The sequence below is a fragment of the Artibeus jamaicensis genome, unplaced genomic scaffold, assembly GCF_021234435.1.
Source record: "Artibeus jamaicensis isolate MK-2021 breed Jamaican fruit bat unplaced genomic scaffold, CSHL_Jam_final contig_64, whole genome shotgun sequence".
NCBI classification, from domain to species: domain Eukaryota; kingdom Metazoa; phylum Chordata; class Mammalia; order Chiroptera; family Phyllostomidae; genus Artibeus; species Artibeus jamaicensis.
This window is the reverse complement of record NW_026521911.1, coordinates 14,808,774-14,825,622: the sequence shown is the minus strand read 5'-3', so window position 1 is coordinate 14,825,622 and position 16,849 is coordinate 14,808,774. Positions and strand designations below refer to the sequence as shown.

The 16,849-nt window shown below is 40.7% G+C and overlaps 1 protein-coding gene and 1 long non-coding RNA gene across 3 annotated transcripts in view; one reads left to right on the top strand and one right to left on the bottom strand.

The window, feature by feature from the left end:
* Positions 1–4,925: 4,925 nt before the first annotated feature.
* Positions 4,926–8,334, bottom strand: LOC128628239 (uncharacterized). The gene is made up of 3 exons (XR_008392563.1): positions 7,773–8,334; positions 5,373–5,529; positions 4,926–5,276 (listed from the first exon to the last, which is right to left on the bottom strand). It is a non-coding gene; the product is annotated as an uncharacterized LOC128628239 (long non-coding RNA).
* Positions 8,335–8,439: 105 nt separating this feature from the next.
* CTSC (cathepsin C) overlaps positions 8,440–16,849 on the top strand; it is a 37,276-nt gene continuing 28,866 nt past the window's right edge. The window contains exons 1-3 of one of the 2 annotated variants that reach the window (XM_037137619.2): positions 8,440–9,162; positions 10,907–11,052; positions 15,638–15,722. In XM_037137619.2, the coding sequence (XP_036993514.2) occupies positions 8,991–9,162; positions 10,907–11,052; positions 15,638–15,722 (403 nt within the window). In that variant the 5' untranslated portion in view covers positions 8,440–8,990. The remainder of the gene's footprint in view (positions 9,163–10,906; positions 11,053–15,637; positions 15,723–16,849) is intronic. The other variant, XM_037137618.2, reaches the window with a different exon arrangement.

Genomic DNA, 16,849 nt, shown 5'->3' with positions numbered 1-16,849 from the left:
AGTGGCTACAACACAAGTACTGTGTTGAATAAATATTTATTGAATGAATATAGGTTTGTGGTTAAAGAAGGATTAAACTTCCTTTATTATCTGTGGATGAACATCTGTTCAAAATATCTGCCTGTGGCTACAGACTTGGATAGAATTTTCAGAGGAAGCAGGATGGTGGCCATGGAAGTCAGAATCCACTAAGGAGTGTGTAACAACTCACCTGCCAAATCAACTAGACCTGAAAATGGATGGTGCGGGAGCATTGGGCCCATATCCAGCTGTTGCCCGCAGTCAGTGGCAAAAAAAAAAAAAAAAAAGAATTTGCAGAGGAAAGGGCTATTGTGGGACATACATGAATAGGCAGAAAGCATGCTTTAAAGGGGATATAATTATGTAATTACATGGAAATATGCAAAACAAAACAGCAGTTAAAATACTAAGAACAAATGATTAAATAACTAAGGTTTATTAGATTGAAGTTACATTGATATGTTCTAACCATTCTTTCAGAACTGAAACATGTGATAAAGAAAAAATGCATAGAAAGACTTAATTCAATCACCAGTATATATGAAAGGTCTCTTGAGTAGAGAAAATGTACTTTTATATGTTTATTTAACTACACTAAGCCATAAATTTTCTCACAATTACTAATAAAATTTTAAATGCTGATGTTTTACAGCCCACATTCTTAGAGAACATAATCTAATAAAAATATAATAAGTTAAATAAAATCTACTTAAAATTAAAAATAGACTCCCAAATAACCTATGAAGTCAACTGGAAAGTCAAACCTAAATTATAGGCTTTTAAACTATAAGGAAAAATATGTACTTCATACTATAACTTGTGGGATACAATTCAAGCTTGTCTCAGAAGAAAACTGGGAGCCTAATGGCCCTTCATTATTAAAAGAAAAGACTGAAAATGAGGCACTAACTACTTATGTTAATGAATTTTAGAAAGAAGTACAAAAGGAAGCAAAGTAGGAGTAAAAATTATACTAAAAAAGGATGAAATTAGTCAATTTAAAAACATTAGGGTAGATGATTGTACCCAAAGTTGGTCCTTTGAAAATGATACCCCAAATTTAAATCTATTGAATACCACATTAAGTTTAGAAAAGTGGACTAAAGTAGCAAAAGCACACAGCTTTGTAAGTGATAAAGAATTTTAAAATAAATGGAGTGATTTTAACAATTCATAGCAGGCGTGTGAGAAAACTGCCTAAGAAAAGCTGAGAAAACGTGAAAAAAAGAGAAAACACACATACTCTCAAGTCCATCAGTAGAACAAAATATTTCAGTATTTATGGGAATTAAATCTATTCAAACTTGGTGTTCAAATTTAGAGGGAAAATGGGTTTATTTAATCAATGGCACTGGTACCTGGCCTAAGCCAAAAGGGACCTGAACCTCTACATCACATAAGCTACAAAAATAGACCTTAGGTGCTTCAGGGAGACAAAGTTAAAATTAAATAATAGTTACTTAAAACATTTCAACCAATTCTAAACAACTTAAAATATTTAAATTTAAAATATTTAAAACAACTCAGAGAAGAAAGTAGGTTTGCAGGGAGGAGGCCGGGCAGGGGTGGGAGAGGACTGTCTTTATGTTGCTGATAGAAATGCAATTTGCTAGACCTGTTCAAGTTACTTCGTCCCGCAGTGTCCGATTTAGCAGTTAGTTCCTGTCACTTTCCTTCAGAAATAAAAGCAGCTGTAGGAAGCATGTATGTTCAAAATTTCTTATTGCAACATTGTTTGTAATGGCAAAAAAAAGATGATGCTAATATACCTGGAAACAGCCCAATGACCATTTAATAATAGTTAAATAGATATGTTAAATATTTTAAGTGCCATGCAGCTGTTTTCCTAAAGTGATTCAATTCCTTGATGTGATAAGGTCTCTGTAATTTATTTTTAAGAATGAGTTTCATTAAAAATGAAACTTTCAGGTTGAAGAGAATGAAAGAAAGAACAAAAATCAGATAGCAGAAATGTAAAGTATGTTCCCATTTCATAACCCCCCTCCAAATTCATACCCAGGTGCATCAAAATAGTAATAATAATAACAGTGCTTACCCTGTGACAGCATTTCATGTACTAACTCATTCAAGACCTCACCGCAGCCCTCTGAAGCAGGTCATCCCAGTGTGCAGAAGAAGGGACTGAGCCACAGCACACAAATAACTTTCCTAAAACCACACATATAGTGAGCTGGCGGTCAGGATTCAGACCGTGGCATTCTGGATCTGGAATCTGTGTTCTTAAACATTATGTGTCCTGCTTCTTATTCATGTTTGTAAATGTCTGGGTAAGTTTAGTGGTGAACTTGGAACCGTGCACACTAGGAAATGAACGTAGATTAATTTGCTTGGATGGGAAGGGAAAGGGAGGCTGAGGAGAAAGAAACTATTTGCCGCAGTGGCAAAATATACTTGGCATAATTTTTGGTAAAACTTATACCAGTTGGTGCAAGGAAATATAAGTCTATTGTGTAGGAAACCATTAATTATCAGCTGAATTCTGGTTATGGCTGAGGGATTCAGGGAGTAGTGTTTATGTTTGGGAGGGGATTATTAGGGTCAGTTTGAATCTTGGTGGAGGAGGGGCAAAATAGACATGGCCCGTGTCTGTATTTGATTTTGCCCAGAGAGTGGAGCCTGGAGGTGCCTAGATTGTGAGGAGCTGGGTGAGGAGATGTGGTGAGAAAGAGGATTATCTGAAGTTAGGGACAGGTCTTTACAAGGGAATAATTTGAGATCAAGGAGTATTTCCTCCTCTTGGGAGACATATGTATGTGCTAAATTTCTGAGAGATCTTTGCCAAAAAGTCACGCGGGAGCAGACAGAATGAGTAGGAAATTGTGAGTGGCTGTAAGAGGCCTAGTCGAAAGTAGGTTGAGATTTACAAACTGTTAGAGGTTGGTTAGTGATCCCAACCATTGGGACAGTTTCAGAACTGGGAGGGAACATGAAGTGCTGGAATTGAGGACTGGTAGGGTGACCCCACTATCAATGAGGACTTTGACTAAATAAGTCCCTAATTTTAATGTCTAGTTCCCCTAGGTGGTTAGCTGTTAAAAGGGGGGAAGTCCCTGTTGAGTCCCTGGAGCATCTCCAATCTTGTTTAGAGGCCCTGGATCAGGCTGCCTTATCTGGATTGAACTGGGGCCATTGCTTACACCGAAGGCAACCCTTTTCAAAATGTCCAGGATTTTTGCAAAAAAAAACAAGATGCAGGGTTTTGATCTAGTGTCTGGGGAGAACTGAGGGTAAGGGGATTAATTAATTGAAGTTACATGGCTATTAGGTTAGCCATTTTTTTTCCTGAAAGGCTAAGGCTCAAGTAATTTAGATTTCTTTGTCTTTTCTTTTTTTTGTCTTTGCTAGTTGGTTAGCGAGTGAGGCAACTTCATGGGATCTTTTTGCCATCTAACTGATGTTGTATTATTTTAATAAAGTACTGAGGGCCTCATGAAAATCCACAACAAAGATAGGATTGAATAAATTAGTAACTTCATCATTGCACTCGTTGGTTCCAGAATTTTGTTGGAATACTTGCTCAAAATGATGGAACTAACCTAAGATGAATTCATCCTTTCCTTGTACACCTTGATGAACAGCTTTCCGATTTATTTGCCTGGGGAAAATTTGGGGAATAGCTTTTAATAATTTTTATGACTGTTTCTGTAAGGCTGCTAAGCCTGTGGCACTCAGGAGTTTAAAGTCTTACAGGGAGTGGCTTTGACCTGGGTCATTCATCCATTCCCTAGCTGGGACATGGGCAACCAGCACATGGATGAGTTGGTGTGGGTTGGAGAGACCTGGCTGATAAGCACTAATGATGAGACTAAATGTGCCTTTGAATTCAACAGGATTAATTCTGGGGTTTGGGAAATCCTTGGGCTAAAAGTTCTGCTTCAGGACCAGGAGTCAAAGAGACAGTTTTGAATCCTTTGAAGCTATCTAAAACTTTAAAATGGGCCATCTTTTCACAGAATACAAAGGGAGTCTCACCAAAAGGAATAGGTCAGGGGTGCGGTCGCTAAATAGGAACTGAGGGGCTGTAAGATTTCAGAGGATTCGGAAAGTAAAGGAGGAGGGTTGCTTGCACAAGTCTTTTCTTCTTCTAATTTCTGTGGGGCATTTATGAAGTTTACAGTTATTCCCTTGGAGGGCAGACATTGCTGCCTCCTGGTGCCATTTTGAGGCCTTGAAATACTGATTAAAAAAACCTCCTACTATCTTTGGTGAGTTCAAAAACCTCAGCATTGAAGTTGAAATAAATAAGCTAATTTGAACATTTCAAAGGAGCCCGATTTTGGCCAAGAAAGTTTTAAGTCACCCCCTGTAATTTTTGACCAGAGATTAATCCAATTTCAACTATTTGGACAATAACTTTTAACCAAGAGTGTTGAGCAAGAGTCTGGCATCAACAATTGACGTAAGGTGGTTAAATGACCATCTGATACAGTATCTGAGATGTAACTCACCGAAATCATTTCTGTTATCAGAGAAAAGGTACCTGTCACTTTTATAGTGATTCCAAAATCCTAAATGGAGAAGAGCGGATATCTGAATGTCTCATTCTGTTTTCTAGTACATTCATACAGAGCATTTTAGATTATGGAATATACATCTTGGTATTAGAAATGTATTTAAATACCTTCTTATTTGTCCTTTATATTACATTTAATATTTTCTTTTTTTTAGTTAAATGTGTAAGTAACTTCTTGTATATGAATTTTATTTCAGAATAGTAAAAAGTTCCTGAAAAGTGTTCTGAAACTCAATGTCCAACTCAATGTCCTTCCATACCAACAACTAATCTTGGACACCACAGGATGTCTAAGAATTCAGCTCAATTCTGACACCATCTACCCAGATGCAGAGTCAGATTCCCTAGGTAAAGGGCTCCGTCCCACAAGAACACTCTCCACTCCAGAAGCCAGTTTTAAGCCCAGGTTGTTACCTGTGCTTCTAACCAACATGCTACAACTCAGAGGTTCCCAGGTCCCCCTTCTAGGGTTTGATTAATTTACCAAATCAGCTTGCAGAACTCAAGTGAGCTGAGTTTATTCACTAGATTTTCCGTTTATTGCAGAGGATATTAAAAGATACCAATCATGGGCCACTTGAGAAGACAGATACGGAGCAAGGTCCAAACAAAGAGGCTATTGTCCTCATGGAGCTTGGAGTCTGGCACGGTGGCACATGGATGTGTTCTGGTTCCCCGTCCTCCTCCTTTTGGGTATTGTTAGGGAGGTTTCATTATGTAGCTGTGACCGATGAACTCGTTAGACACCGGTGATTGGTCTGACCTCTAGCCCCTTTCCTCCCCCCACAGAATCAGGGGTGGGATAAAAGTTTCTTACCTCTGTTCAGGGTTGGTTCCCCTGGCAGCCAGCCCCCATCCTTAGGTGCTTTGCAAATGTCATTTTCATTAACATAAACCCAGTTGTGGTGACAGGGCTTATGATGAATAACAAGGCACCTGGTTCACCTTTTGGGCTCTGAGGCATTGTTAGGAACCTAGAAGAAATCAAATAGTGTAACAAAAGAGGCTTCAGGAAATTTCACGGGTTTGGGGAGCTCTGAGACAGGACCTATGGATGAAAACCAAATAAATATACCTGAGAAATATATTGTGGTCATCTGAAGAAGCAAATATTTATATATTTCAAATGGGCATATATTTCAGGTGACTTATAAGATACACATATCTTATAGTATTGTGATTCATAAGATGAATCTTATACATCTACATCTATGAATCACAATATTGCAGTCTCTATAAAATATTCATTATAAAATAAAACTTGGGATCTGAGAGCTTTGAGAATCACTATTGAATCTCTCCCCACCCCTTAATGGAGAGAGGGCTATCTTTTATTTGGGAGCAAAAATCTTTGTAATTAATTAATAAACAATTGGAAATAAACCCAATTGAAAATCAAGGTACCTGAGATTTATTCTTGAATCTCAGTAACGGGGAGTGTGGCATTCACCCACCAAGTTGTTATCTCTCGATCTCCATTTCCGGGAATTAAATGAATCCATTAGACTAAGGGGTCTCCAGGATCACTTTCTACTTATCATTCATTGAATAAAGATTGTTTTAAACTTGCTTCAGAGTTGTGTGCTCCTTTGATTACTCCCATAAATTTCTAGCTTCACTGTTCAGCTCTTCCATATTGATGACCAAGTAAAAGTGTTAATGTTTTAACAACCCATAACATACTTTCCTAGACAATCAGGAAGGCAATGCTACTCTGCCACTGTATCTCTGAACTATCAAGTGTGTTAGCTCAATTATATGATGCCAGCTTTTAACCCTAAGTAACAGGCAATGAGACCTGGGCACAGGGTGTTTGGCTCCTCCCCCCTGCCTTTGCAATTTGTGCCTACATTAGAGAGCACTTTCACTTCCCGGTTTTCAAGGGCAACTCCTCAGGCCCAGCTGAATTTGGTTTTCAGGCCTAGAAACCGAGATAATGTTATTAAGTGCATTGAACATCCATAATACTTTCTGAGTGTTTTCAAGCTAGAAGCTAGGGAGATAAAGGTGAATAGTGTGTACTTGCTCCCTTTGAATGCTTATCATCTGATGGAAAAAGTGGATGGCCAAACAAATACTTATTTTCACCAGTGTGAGGAGGGCAAAATGCGTGTGCCCCAGAAGGGAGGGACTCTGGTTCACCTCTTGTCCTTAATGCCGCACAGGGCCTGACACTTAACAGACTGTGCGGGGGGGGGGGGGGGGAGCCCCAGCTTTCAACAACAGCCAGTAATGTCAGAAGAGATCTAACAGGAAAGGTGATATTTAAACTGAGCAATGAGGCCCCCGGAAATCATGGGGGCGGGGCGGGGTGGGGAAGAAGGCACTTTTCTGTACCCTCAAGGTTCTTTCAGCTGGTCTAACAATCAAATAGATACTGGACAGATACAACAAGAGAAAATCATTTAAATATATGTGTACAGGAACCCCGCAACAGGAGAGGGTCAAAGATCCCACATGTATGAGAGGTTTAAAGAAAGAAAGGTAAAATATGCATAAAAACGACATTCTGAGCTATTGGTTGAGGCAAGGTGACTTGGGGGCTTCAAAGGGCCATTGCAAGATGACAAGAATAGTGGATGTTTAGTAATCAAAAGTTTGCCCTGCCTTCTAGATAAGGTCTAAAAACGTTATGCCTGACCTCCTTTTATGGGTAAGGCCTCTAATTCAAGTCTTTCAGGCAGTTAATGGAGGGGCAGAAGTTTCCTTGGAGCCCACAGCTAAAGTTGCCTTGAGCTCAAAACAATCTGCATATCACCAAGGCACATAATGGGGTGGAGCTTTCTGAACGTCCCCAGAAGGCCTCCTAGTAACTACTAGAGGCTGGCCTGGCATACCAGGATGCTGCTCATGATGAAATGGAGGCCAGCCAAGTCTGAGGCTTGGGCTGCCTGTCACCACCCAGCCAAAGAGCAGAGACAGGGGTTGGATTCTAAGTGTACATCTAATATCAGATGCTGGAAATCAGAAAAGATGGTGGATAAAAAGTTTAACATCCACCTTCCCCCAAGCTCCTCAGGGGCAAGTTTATACCCGGGGTGGGGGAGGAGGAGTAGGGAGAGGGGGTGTTGATCTTGATGAACATTTTTGTCACTGAGTCACTGATTCCTGGAACAGAATGGTCAGTGTTCTGATAAGGATCTCACAGGCAGTCAAGCAGTGATCAGGGTGCATCATCCGCGTGTTTCTGGGGTGCAATCGACCAGTCTCTGCATACCTGGGGACCTGGCATGTGGGTTCAGAGCTGGGTTAAAAATGTCTTTGTTCTTTCCTGGTCAACTTGTAACTGCAACAAAATCTCAGCTGGAACATAAGGTTAAATATATATATATATTTCATTAATTGGTTACACGTTCTATTAGTAATCATCTAAGGCTATAATGGAGAAGAAAAGAAAGGGAAAAAATCTTCTTTTCTATTCTACGCCTTACACCCCTTTCAATAAGACCAGCCATCTCCCTTCCTCACCCTGGGCAATTACTTCCTCTCTCTGGGCGTTATGCTTTTCAAGGGTAAAAGGAGAAGGGGTTCCGCAACATGAACTATGAGAGCTTGTGTGTGTGCGTGTGAGCACTAAGTCCTTTCAAGTCTGCAGGGGAAACAAAAACAACCAGCACGCAAGAACTGCAAGTTTGCACTGCACCGAATTCTCTTGCGGGTAGTGGGCAAACAACATTAACAGGAAATCAAGCAAAGCCGAGCCAAAAGACGGTAGTGAAAGTTTTGGAAAAAACGGAAGGAAGAGCAGTTCTCAAACTGCTGAGGCGGCTGGGGACAGCAAGTACAATTTTATGAGACAAAAAAAAAAAAGCCTTGAGTTAATTAAAAAACTGAAGAAGCAAACCCCCCGCTTTAAGATCCTTCTTTCTCTGGGACCTGCTCACCTGTCTCCCTCCCGCCCTCCCCACCTCCCTTCCCTCTGGCTCTCTGACCCCCGGTCCCTGCCACTCGTTTTTTCTGGGTCTGTCTGTCCGTCTCTGCCTCTCAACTGCCTTCCCTCCTCCGAGCCGACGAGCGTGTATTCCCATTTTCATTCTCATTTCTCTCGTCATTTTCTCTCTCTCTCCCTCATTCTCTTTCATTTTCTTTTCTCTCTCACTGCGTCCCCCCAACCCCTCAAGGAGGAAGTCTGGGTCGCGTGCGGACCAACTGTGACTCCTAAGTCCTGTTTGGAGTTGTCCCTCGCCAACAAACCGCGTCCTGGTGTCGCCCCCCGGGGCTCAAGGCCCCCGCGAGGGCGGTGCGCGCCCCAACCCTGCCCCCAGGTGCCCCGCGCCGTCTCCCACGGCCCCAGAGCCCGCCCCGCCCGGTGTCGGGTTTCCGGCCCCCGGTTATTTTAAGGCGCGCGTCGCGCTGCCCGGCTCCCGCGGCTCCTCCAGTCCCCGCGGCTGCCCTGCTGCTCCTGCGCCCTCTCCTCGCCTCCAGCCCCGCCAGCATGGGTCCCTGGCCCCGCTCTCAGCTCGCAGCTGTCCTGCTGCTTCTCTGTGGCACTGGCACCGCGCACGGCGACACACCTGCCAACTGCACCTACCCTGACCTGCTGGGCACCTGGGTCTTCCAGGTGGGCCGCGGAGGTTCCCAGCGGGACGTCAACTGTTCGGTGATGGGTAAGCAGCCGCCAAGCCCGGACTGTCCCCCTTCCCTCGCCCTGAGCCCCTTTCCCCGCAGCGCCCACACCGAGCGCGCCTCCACGAGGCGGAGCGTGCGTCCACCGGGGCATTTGGCTGGACTCGGGTCTCCTTGGGATGCCCTCTCCTGCGCCAGGGTCCCCAAGTGCAAGTTGAGCTGCTGAGAACTTTTAACTTCACCTTTTCTTAGTTATTCCTGGGGCCTCAATACTTTCTAAAAGGCTTTCTTTCCCGACCCCCTTAATTTTAGTTTTCTGTGTTTTGGGTTTGTTTGGTTTGGAAGAGAGTTCAGACCTTGCAATCTTATCATCTCCGGGGGCCAACCTGTAGTTCTGGTTTTGTTTGTTTGTTTTTGCCAGTGAAAACTGAGCTCAAATACTTGAGAATATAACAGAAAAGTTTTTTTGTTTTTGTTTTTAGATTGTGGGAAAGAGCCCTTATGCCCAGCAATTTTGATTTAGATGTGTGTTGTTGCTACTAGTCTGAGAAAACTTCTGGTACCCCTCTTCCCTGTTTTATGTATCGCAGGGATGTATATAAAATTCTGTGGATTTTTGTTCTTTTAATAACCCTTTAGCACAATGCCAAGCACTCAATAAATATCTAGTATTTGAACACACTGGTATAGTCCATATACCCTTTAGATAACATGGATATACCAAAGAGGAAGAAACTGTTGAAGGAAGAAAGAACACAGTCTTGATGGAAGAGGAACCTTTGTTCTGCCCAAACCCTTGCCAGCCTGTAGCTTGGCCAGACTGAGTGAAGCTGTCAGCTGCTCTCTCTTGGTCAGCAGAACAAAGATTGCCAGGTGATTTGTTACCAAAGCAGATCGATTCAGCTGTCTAACTCCAAATGACTGTGGCATTGCAGAGTCCTGGGCATTTTAACCATCTTCTGTTTTAGAAGTTGAAGTTGGAGGTATGAAGCAAACGGGAGATCAGGATTTGTAACTGTTTGGGCACATCCTAGTTCAGAGCTAATACTAATCTGAACTATGGAAAAACGCCTCAAGTGTGGACACATCCAGACCCACACAGCAGAACCCTGTTCAGTCAGCCTATGATTATAAATTATACTTTTGACCTTAATATAATAATTAAAGACACCCACTTGTCTGAGCCCTTATGTTCGAAAGTTTAAAAGTTTAGTTCCTATCAGCACATGTTAGCTTTCTAGGACAGAAACTTGAGTTTGCTAAGTACTGTGGAAGGATTCAGATTCTGAAGTTCTGAACAGCGGAACCATTATAGAGAAAGATGCTCCATTTCTTCTTTGAAGAGATCATTTCCTTTGCCTTTCTTTTAATCTGATAGCAGGCCTTTTTACATTTTATATTCCGCTTCCTGACTACCATTTTGTCTTCTCTTCATTTCTGCCTGTTATCTTCAACATCACACATTTTTTCCTTTTCTTCAGTGGAAAAAATTCTTAAGTCTTTGGACGTTCTGGGAAGGTAGAGGCTGTACGTTTTAGGGTCTCTCTGCCTGTTGGCATATTCCTAGCTGTTGAGCACTCACTTTCCAGGCTTGACTGAACCCCCTTTGGAACTGTACAGAGGGACACAACAAGATGGAAAGTGTGATATCTTCACAAGCCAGATTGGCTCACATTGGGTGGCATGAAAGGAAAGCAGCTGAAAATGATGGAAATTGTACAGGAGCTTTTTCCTCCCATGAAAGTACAAATAATTTTCCATTGTTGTGCATTTTTGTTTCTTTAGGACCACCAGAAAAAAAAGTAGTGGTGCACCTTAAGAAGTTGGACACAGCTTACGATGACTGGGGCAATTCTGGACATTTCACCATCATTTACAATCAAGGCTTTGAGATTGTGTTGAACGACTACAAGTGGTTTGCCTTTTTTAAGGTTAGTTTTGTTGGACTATCCATTCATATTTTTAATTATTTACTATCTGAAGTCTCTTCTAATCAGTAGACCCTCAGAATGTTAAGATTAAGAAGATAACCAGAATTAACACCACTTTTCCCAAGAGGAATTAGATGGTTTATTTAAAATTATGATTTTAGTAGATTAACAAACCTGATCTATATTTGAATATGTAGAATCCATATACATTTAAATTTCTAATGTGGTAAGTATGACTAAGTTCTTTTTTTTAAGATTTTATTTTTTAGGGGGTAAGGGAGGGAGAAAGAGAGGGAGAAAAACAGTGATGTGAGAAACATTGGTTAATCAGTTGCCTTTCCCACGTGCCCCAACCACACCCCAACCAAGGACCAGGCCCGCAGTCCAGGCAGGTGCTCTGACTGGGAACTGAACTGGTGACCCTTCGCTTTACAGGGATGATGTTCAGCCAACTGAGCCCTGCTGGTCAGGGCTAGGACTACATTTTTAACTTACTTTTTTTATTACTGTACCTTTATTTCTAAACGTTGCCTTAATGACTTGGATTGAATCTGCAGTAAAAATATGGATACCATAAACAATTTTGGACTTACTATGCTATCTTTCTTATCATTGCTGCTCTGAGAAATTGACCTAAGTGACTCATTGAAGTAACATGTTGTACTAAATATATTAATGTGGATAACTTATTTCACTACACTAAGACAAAGAGATAGACAGTATCCAAGTTACTCCTTGGGCTAGTTAAAGGAAATGGTGGTCCATCCAGGCCAGTTTGTTTTCTTTTCCCACTAGGGAAGAACTCATGGCCGAGTGTGTGTGCTAACACGTTGGTTCCTATTGCAGACACACTCCAGGGCAGAAGTGTAGCATAGATTGTAGTCCCTCGCAGATATCCTTCTGAACCTGGGGTTTTTCCTTTTGGCAGAGTATCAAATGCTTTAAGTAAATTGAAACCACAAGCCTGAGACTAGCTGTTTCTCATTTATAATCAAGTATAAATAAAAACAGACATTTTCATGGGGTAGGGTTTACAGCCTTTAGAACATCTGGTAAGAGTTGACAATTCCTGGGATTCGAGGGGAAGTGGGAGAATGACTGTTAACGATGATAAAACACACAGCACCAACAAAAAACTAACTTCTAAATTTATTGTGATTTTTCTCCTGGGTTGGGATTTAACCACTAGGATATGGTGTTAGAGCTGAGCCAACCCTGTTTTTTCAAATAATAACTCCATATATATATATGTGTGTGTATATATATATATATATGTGTGTGTGTGTGTGTGTGTGTGTATATATATATATATATATATATATAGAGAGAGAGAGAGAGAGAGAGAGAGAGAGAGAGGACCCCTCTTTAGTAGGAAAAAGAAGACAGAGAGGAAACATTGCCCGCACTCCCTTGGATTGTCTGGTCTGCTGTTCAGCTGGCAGGAACCATCTGTCCATGTTGCCTGTTGAGGGCCAAATGTCCATTTTATTCATCGAAGCCCAGGCTTAAACTGTTGTAAAATATTTTTAAGATTACCTCTGAATATCATGTATTTTTAAAATCGTAACAGTATTTATATGAATTTTTAAAACTGTAGTTCATGCGAGATAAATGTAATTCAATCTGATTATAATTTTTGGTGTTCATATTCCTGAACTTAAGGCTCTGCAGACTTATAGATACTCTGTCACGGCCCTTCAATATTTCTTGCCTTCAGGTTGAGAATTCCTGTGGAATTGATGGCACAAGGAAAGAGACAGTCAAGATGGTTGTTACCATGTATCATCCTCCCCCTCCTCCTCTCCTCCTTTTCACCTCTCTGGCTTCTCCATCCCCTCTGCTTCCCTCCCTCTCCCTCCCCCTTTCTTGCTTGACACAAAACCATTGTAACATCAAATAAGATGAGAAGTGTTCTCTACCCTAAGTGGGAAGAGTTAATATATACGTGGTAGTAGGACTTCTGGATGGTATTCTCTTACTAGGAATAAAAATAGGAAGAGTGTTTGGCTACTGATTGCAGTATGTATTTTAAGCGCACATTCAACCGGAACCAGTATGAGGGCCATGTTTTCTTCTCTTGCTGAAAAATCAGCCACTCTGCCTGGTCAGTAGTTAGGAGTTGTGACAAAGATCATAATATTGGTAAGCAGAAAAGAATATACATAAGATAGTTGGTTTTGACATTTCTCTTAACATCAAGCAGTTCCAGGTAAACATATTTTGCAGAGTGATAGAATCCATGTCCTTTTTGCAAAACCAACTGAAAGTTATAGGGAACAGCGTTTTTACACGTTTTAAGAAAAATGATAAAGTGGAGTTGATTTTAGATAGCAGGCAAGTCAAGTACTTTTGGTGACACTTGAAACATGTTAACACAAACGATTTGTCAGGTCTCACCCAAAGCATCGGGGTATTTCCTGTTGTGGTGCTGGGGAAGCCATGCTGGGTGTGTAACTCAAGAAAAGACAAACCATTTAATGAGTGAAGTGCATGAGACTTTTTCCTACAGGCTCAGTAATTATCGTTTAAATAAAGGTTAATTTATTTTTAAAAGTGAAGAATTATTAACACCTAACCAGTATTTTGTTCAAGTTTAAGTGTCTTATGTAAACTACAGCACAGTCCATTCAACTATGGCCATTACAGGAGTATCTGGCAAATTTTTGCCAAGTGTACCTGCTGTCATTGTTCTCTGCATTGTTATTTCACAAACCAGTCGGATCTCCAGATCTCTGCATCGACTCATCCCAGACGCTACCACTGCTTTCCTGGTTGCCCTCTCCAGATATGCTCTCATCAGATTGCTTCTTACTGTTCCCACTGGAGTCTGCTGATCTCGTGGTGCATACAGGGTATTCTGTTAGGCTCCTGCTCCTCCCTGTGCTCACCCAGCAGCCTGCAGCTCCCAGAGCAGGCAGCGTCCACACCCTCCTCCCCGCATTCCTGCTCCTCTTGCTAGAAACTTACTTTATTAAATTCTTCTTCTTCAGGACTCACTTAGAAGATGAACATTTTCTATCACTATGTCATATTTTCCTTAATTTTATTGGCTTCATAATCTATCCTTTATAATTTTTTCTGTGTGACTAGATAAATTCACATGCATTTCAAGCTAGAAAAATCTTGGCAGGAAGTGAATCTTGACATGGAAAGTTTGTGCATAGTTTGAGTTGGGCAGAAAGAACTGAGTAAATATTTTTTAGTTACTGTTTCCTTCTCAACGTCCAGTAGACATTCAGCTACCTGAATACTTTATGGGGGGGTTACAAATTCCAATGCATTTAGGGCCCACCCTGGCAGGTCCCTAAACATGTGAAACAAACTTATGTAAAACAATAAGAAGTAATTGGACCTGTGGCAAAATAGAAACTTCCTTAGAGATCTTTATTTCAATTTTCTTTTCAAACAATATATATAATATGTATAATAAAATACAACACTGCCTGCAGGCCAGTTTCTGAGACTATCAGATTTGAATAGCATTTACCATTTTGTTATAGTTGGCACAGTCCAATACATTTGCATCCCTCAAAAGTACCTGCAGATTAAAGGGAGCCAACATCTTATAAACAAAGTAACAACACAGTGCAAAGGAGGTTTAATTATGGTTGACTTTATGTGGTGGGCAGGTAAGCGATAATTGTTTTCTTTGTGACTTTATGGACTTGTTCGTTCATTTTTGATGATGAGCTTGCACACAGCTCCTGTGTAGGCAGTCTTCTTGGCCAGACCGCCTGGTGGAAGTCCTTGGAAACAAACTCCGCTCCAGAGAAGACTCTCAAAGTTGAACAGCCTTTCTAGCCTTTTCTGTTACAGTCTCAAGTGTAGTTTCTCATTTGACTTGTGTGAGGCTGTAAGAGGGAGTAGAGAGGGAACTCAGATTTCACTTTGAAGATTAAACTCTTTAAGGGCTGAAAAGGTTGTATAGAAAGGAAATTAGATTCGCTGTGGCTGAAATTTTTATTTGATGATAGCCAAGCAAGCTTCATTGATTTCTGATTGAGTTTTTGTTGGGAACCCACCTGTCTTCATAGAACTGTAAGCCAAAAATAAAAATAAAAATAAAAACCCCACAAACAAAACAAGACAAAAAACTACTATAGTGTTTATTAGGCAGGTTGCTACTCAGAAGATGGGAATTTGGCCGTCTTGGAATGCTTGGGAAATGGTTGGGGAAATTCATACCAGAGGGTTTATTTATCTGTTTTATATTCCAGTAACTTGTAAGTTTGAAGCTTGTCACAACAGGCAGAAATGTCAATCATGTGTTTCTGTGTAGTGGATTTGGGAATCTCATACCATTTTTCTACTGTGTCTTCTGGGTTCATTTTTAAGATGTAACAATGCAGCTTTTAGAATACTTATTATTAGGATAGGTTTACTTGTTTCAATGTAGATTCGATACACCAAGATTAGGATAGTTTTTAAAAACTCCTTGGGGTTTACTTTGAAGAGTATTTCAGCCGAGGGAAAGAATCAGAAGTTTAACACTTAATGCATGTCAAACTACTTATTTTTGTTTTCTTTCATGATGATGTTTAATCTCAACATAATGACTCAATTTCCCATTGTAAACTCTTCATAGGATGTCACTGATTTTATCAGTCAGTTGTTCATGCAGCTGGGAACTGTGGGAATGTATGATTTACCATATCAGAGGAAGAAACTGGGTGAGCGCCACTGAAAATTTTTGAATTTTCTTCTTAAAAGCAAGCTTCCCTCTTCCTGGTTGCTTATGCAAATTAATGTTTATGTATTCATCAGGGAGATGGAGATGAAACTAGAGAGATGGTGGTTTTCTCTTAGATTTCTTGCTTGGGCCTGCTTATTTGCTACCTTTCACATGCCTCTGCACTATTTTGTGTGAGTGGTTTTCCATTTTCACACGTTCCATTTGCACACTTCAGATTAGCTGTCCCAGGTATGATGCTTATAACGTAAACAGACATGAACCCAAAAAGGAAAAGACCCAGTTAAAAAATGGTTAGCTTAAGTTCAGTTCAGATCCTTGAAGTAGCTAGGCTGCCTCAGGTGGTTCATTTTTTTTTTCCAAAAAAGACTCATGAGGGAACCATGTGAAGCTGCATCATTTTAAGTTTGTTTTCTAATGGAGAAGGTGGTTCTTCCAGAGAAATTGACATATCTGTCACTCATTCCTGCGAGTTATCACCCGTCTTGTTAAAAATGGCTCCTTCGCAGAATATAAAAAATATCGACTGGAAGGAAGAAGAGGATATTTTTCACTCTTTACACTCTCCCACTTGCAGAATATATGTTTAAATCATTGCTCTCACTAGAGCCACAAATTTAGATGTCCAGAATTTGGATGGGAAATGGGTGTTAGAGAAAAAAGTTGATTAAGGCTTACCTTTCTTGCATTTTAACATTTTTCCCCTTTTCCCTTCCTCCTTTTCTTAGCTTGTAAGTAGTAGAACTGGGATGTGAAATTTGGAACTGGCTATAGCCTTTGTCCTACAACAGCATTTGCCAGACTGTTTCATGTCCCAATGACGGCTGCCATGGCGGCCAGGTAGGGTTTCTCATTGGGTAGAACATTTCATCTGGTTGAGCTTTACAGCTCATTCCAGGCAGCCACTAACAACAGATCAAAGTGAAAATTAGAATAGAAACTAAAAAGCTGTTTCTTCTGAGTTCTTTTCTGGTAGTTGAATAAGTGTGGATTTTGTTAGATAATTTCCTTTATTTCAGAATTTCTCAGACTCTTCACCATGTTACATGCTGATAGCTTAGGAGAAAGATGTAACAGGAAACTTTTCTGAAATAGTCACCATTTTTT